This window comes from Fulmarus glacialis, unplaced genomic scaffold (assembly GCF_000690835.1).
Source record: "Fulmarus glacialis isolate BGI_N327 unplaced genomic scaffold, ASM69083v1 scaffold20295, whole genome shotgun sequence".
Lineage (NCBI taxonomy): Eukaryota > Metazoa > Chordata > Aves > Procellariiformes > Procellariidae > Fulmarus > Fulmarus glacialis.
The window spans coordinates 9,537-10,791 of record NW_009211397.1 but is presented as its reverse complement, the minus strand read 5'-3'; the positions used below and the strand labels follow the sequence as shown (position 1 = coordinate 10,791).

At 60.0% G+C, this 1,255-nt stretch overlaps 1 protein-coding gene across 1 annotated transcript in view; it reads left to right on the top strand.

The window, feature by feature from the left end:
* The window catches only part of GRIN1 (glutamate receptor, ionotropic, N-methyl D-aspartate 1), a gene marked incomplete at its 5' end in the record, with an annotated part of 27,763 nt that overhangs the window by 19,504 nt on the left and 7,004 nt on the right, over positions 1–1,255 (top strand). The window contains 3 exon segments of the mRNA XM_009577533.1: positions 1–57; positions 380–498; positions 1,186–1,255. The exon segment at positions 1–57 is cut by the window's left edge and continues 42 nt beyond it; the exon segment at positions 1,186–1,255 is cut by the window's right edge and continues 37 nt beyond it. Coding sequence (XP_009575828.1) covers positions 1–57; positions 380–498; positions 1,186–1,255 — 246 coding nt within the window.

Here is a 1,255-nt window from a genome sequence, read left to right as displayed (position 1 = left end):
TACATTGAGTTCTCCAAGCCCTTCAAGTACCAAGGCCTGACCATCCTTGTGAAGAAGGTATGGGCTGGGATGGGAGGGGAGGTGCCCCTTGCTCCCCAGCTTGCAGACACGTGCCATACCTGCACCATGCCCAGCTCCCCCAGCTGCTGCCCCCTGCCCACCCCAGGGCAGCCGCCACAAATCCCAGCCTTTGCTGTGGGATGTCAGCCTCCAGGTTGCTGGTTTTAATGCTGGGTCTTGTCTCAGCCACCCTGAGCCTTCCTGTGTAGCAGAGCAGGAGGAGCTCGGCGCAGGACAGGGGCCCTTGTGAGCCCAGCCAGTCAGAGAAGGTGCAGGCGTGATGGGTGCCAGCGCCGTTCACCTCTCTCCTGTGTGCTAGGAAATCCCCCGCAGCACCCTGGACTCATTCATGCAGCCTTTCCAGAGCACGCTTTGGCTGCTGGTGGGGCTGTCTGTGCACGTGGTGGCAGTGATGTTGTACCTCTTAGACCGATTCAGGTGAGTGCGCTTTGGGTCACCCAAGGGCTGAAGGGGACAGGGAACCGTCCCCTGGGTCCCCGCAGTGTCTTGCTCAGGCACAGCCCTGCAGCCCTTCAGGAGGCTCTCGCAGGAGCTAAACCCGCTTTCTCTGCCCCGCCAGCCCTGGGCTGAGGCTCCTGGCCTCTCTGCCTACTGCTAAGCTGAGAGACATGGACATGTGGGGTACTCGGCACCTGGATATGTGGGAATATGCCTGTCAGACCAGGTGCCGTGCTGATGCCTGACCAAGGGCACTGTCAGCTCCTGGGCTCTGAGTTAGTCCCCTTCCTTGACCCCTCCTCTGAAGGGCAGGGAGCCTGTCCCTCCCGTTAGCCCTGTGCTTTTGCCCAGGGGCTTTTGCGGTTAATCTGCAGTGAGCCCTCCGTGATGCGGTGGGAGAGGCTGGAGGTGGCCAGGATCAGATGATCTTTCTGGCCCACAGAGAAGTGTGATGAGACCCGTACCAGTGTGAGCTGGACAGGGTTGCAGATCAGCAGAGGGGACATGCAGGGCAGTGGGACATCAGGGGTGAAGAGCTGTTTGGGGCACAGGCACAGTCTGTAGGGATGAGTGATGTAGGGCTGCATCGGGACATTTAGGGCACAGCAGAGGGGCCTGGGAACCAGGATAAGGGATATGAGAAGAGCTCTTGGTCTTGTTTTCCAGCCCGTTTGGCCGGTTCAAAGTGAACAGCGAGGAGGAGGAGGAAGATGCCCTGACCCTCTCCTCAGCCATG